The following is a 2,923-nucleotide window of genomic DNA, read 5'->3' on the forward strand; positions in this document are numbered from 1 at the left end:
TAATTTATTTTAATAATTATTTAATAACTAAATTAGAGAATTTATACTTTTATAGTAAATTATATAGTAAATACATTTCCTTTTTCATTGAGCATTAATCGCATTTTAACAAAATGTATTTTTCTTTCTCTACGTCAAAATGTGTATAACACAATATATTAATTAATAAAGTCAAATAATTCTTAAAGATATTTAAGGATTGGCATTACGTATGATTGTTGCTCATATTTTTATCTACTTGTATGATATTTAACAATCTTTTTAATAGCGAATGTCATAATTCATCTCTTAAAAATCTTTTAGTAAAATCTATTACTAAAATCTATTACTAAAATCTAATTCAGTCCTCTTATAATTAAAAATTCAGCAATCAAATTTTGTTGCTTCTTTTATTACAATAAATAGATTAATTTTAATTATTAAACTATTTCAAATATTTGAGATAAAAAAAATATCTGAGAGAGAGAAAGAGAGAGAAATAAAAACAGAGATTTGATTTGTATTAAAATTGGCCAGTAATCAAAATAAATAATTGGCTGCGAAAATAAAGGAAAATGATTCTACATGATTCCGTGGCAAGCAAAATTACTTATGTATGTAAATTGGTGGTAAATTTTTAAACGTTGCTTTAGTCTTGAACTTACAGTTACGCCCGGGTAAACATCGCTTGTTTTACCTGCATTCCAATGTAATCCTAATACGTCGCTATTAACGACGTTGGCGCGGCGGAGTTTTAAGGATCGTTTGATAAGCAGGTCAAAGCGATACTTACTTACGGGGCTGTACGACATTGTTTTGGTTGAGAGGGTCTCTTTTTCCGTTGTTGTGGCGTTAAACAGCGCGTGGATCAAGTACCGGCGTGTATACCAAGAATTTTAATGCGTTTGGTAGGAGAGATGGGTGCGCACTTATATAAGTCACAAAGCAACCAGATTTTTCAAGTAGTCGGTGGGATTTACTGAGCTGACCAGCTGACCATTCGAGAGAATAAGATAAAACGTAATAGAAGAAAAATCGATGGTTATTTCGTTTGAGACAGCTAAAAGACACCTAGGAAAGGAAAATCGACGACGTGAATGACGCTATCGATTAGAATGGAAAAGCGACGTTCAACAATTTGGATTTTACGTTTCTTTTATTTCGCGATTTTCATTAATTTAGTGACCGCTAAAAGTGAATATACGAAATTGTTTGAACGGTGCACGAAAGAGAAGAACACTTTTGACTGCTTCAAGCGGCGTGCCTTGGAGATCCTTGATGCGGCGATCTATGATAACTCTGTATATAAGATCAACGACTACATTTCAATCACCAAAGATGCAGCATCAACCGCGAGAAATTTCAATTCGATGACATCTGAAAATAATACAGAGTTAAGTCTTGATCAGAAATTGGATAATAAGTTTTACGAATTTCTATCATCGAGAAGCGTGAAACTGACAATACCGGGCAATGCTTTTGAAGGTAATAACACACACATATTCGAAAATTATTATTAATAAATTGTGATATTAAAAAAAAAGCTTTGAATATTTTAAATTAGATTATTGCGATATATGTATATCATAATTTATAAAATATCTTATTATTAATATTACTTCACGCTAAGATAGCAAGTTGCAATGGATATACAATCGACAGAGAAAATCTTTTTTAAAGAAAAAGGATTAACAGTATTTAAATAAATATTTATAATATTTCAGGGAGAAAGAAGAAGGGTAAGGGCTATGGATATTTACTAATAGCAGGTGCCGTGTTAGCAGGTAAGTTTTTTCTGTAAAATATTTTAATACATAAAGAAAAAAGAAATAACTTTGATATCAAAGGACTTGATAAGGTTTTAATATAATGAAGAGAGAGAGATGAAAAGTTTAATTAGTTTAATAAAATTTTCAAACAATATTGCTCACCTTTTTGTAATCAACTGATGTAAATATATTGAATAAAATGTTTTCTCTTTTACTGTTTCAAAAGTGGTTTTTATCTTATCTGTTTTCTCACATTTTGAACAATTTAAAACAAATAAATATTTTAATTATTACAATTTGTATTTCTTATTATTCTTACAATATAATTCTGAAATCAATCATTAGGAAATAAAATTCTTCCAGTTTTGTTTATGAAAACATTAATTATTTGTTTAGGCATGATGGCGCAATTAGCGTATGGAAAAATAGCTTTTCTCGCCGGTACGGCCTTGCTGACAGCGAAAATGGCCTTAGTTTTAAGCGCGATAGTCGGCTTGAAAAAGCTCGCATCAAGCGGAGGAGGTGGTCATGAAGTAATCTATGCGACAGCATCCGAACATCATGGAGGTGGTGGTGGTGGAGGATACGGTGGCTGGCAACGAGCAATGGAAGTTGTTCCACCAACTTGAATTATACTCGATTTATATCACAAGCTCAAAACTTTATGATATAGTTACCGCATGTAATATACGCCTTCCTCGATGTCTCTAAAAAAATGTTCTTTGGAAACATTTTAATTATTATTAATTATTTTATATACATACTATTTATTATTTATTATTTATATATTATTTATTTAAGAGAATTGATACATACATTATACATATTATTTTTTTTATCGACTTGATACAAACGTATCATTCCACGAAGAATAAACAATACGTAATGTCATTGATTAACAAACACATGTTTTAAATTATTTATCTAATAATTTGTCAATTCCGTTAATATTAATCTACATTAATTAGAATACAAATAAACTCAAGGATGATATTTCTGTTTGTATATTTTTAAATTATTATATATTTTAAATTTATATTTTCAAACACATGATTTATCTAATAATTTGTCAATTCCGTTAATATTAATCTACATTAATTAGAATACAAATAAACTCAAGGATGATATTTCTGATATTTCTGTTTTAAATTATTATATATTTTAAATTTATATTT

General features: G+C 28.9%; 1 protein-coding gene across 1 annotated transcript; it reads left to right on the plus strand.

Annotated features, from left to right (window-relative positions):
• Positions 1 to 573: 573 nt before the first annotated feature.
• LOC115239432 lies at positions 574 to 2,377 on the plus strand. The gene is made up of 3 exons (XM_029813946.1): positions 574 to 1,464; positions 1,704 to 1,763; positions 2,145 to 2,377. The coding sequence occupies exons 1-3, from the start codon at positions 1,077 to 1,079 to the stop codon at positions 2,375 to 2,377; spliced, it is 681 nt and encodes a 226-aa protein (XP_029669806.1). The 5' UTR covers positions 574 to 1,076.
• The last annotated feature ends 546 nt before the right edge of the window (positions 2,378 to 2,923 follow it).

The sequence above is a fragment of the Formica exsecta genome, unplaced genomic scaffold (assembly GCF_003651465.1).
Source record: "Formica exsecta isolate Colony F162 unplaced genomic scaffold, ASM365146v1 scaffold38, whole genome shotgun sequence".
Classification (NCBI taxonomy): Eukaryota; Metazoa; Arthropoda; class Insecta; order Hymenoptera; family Formicidae; genus Formica; species Formica exsecta.

What these genes read in the sequence shown, in the direction of transcription:
- LOC115239432 (XM_029813946.1), top strand. Translation starts at nt 1,077, where the DNA reads ATGACGCTATCGATTAGAATGGAAAAGCGACGTTCAACAATTTGGATT. An exon ending in ACCGGGCAATGCTTTTGAAG is followed by an intron (nt 1,465 to 1,703) that starts GTAATAACACAC and finishes ATAATATTTCAG; the next exon opens with GGAGAAAGAAGAAGGGTAAG. An exon ending in AGCAGGTGCCGTGTTAGCAG is followed by an intron (nt 1,764 to 2,144) that starts GTAAGTTTTTTC and finishes TTATTTGTTTAG; the next exon opens with GCATGATGGCGCAATTAGCG.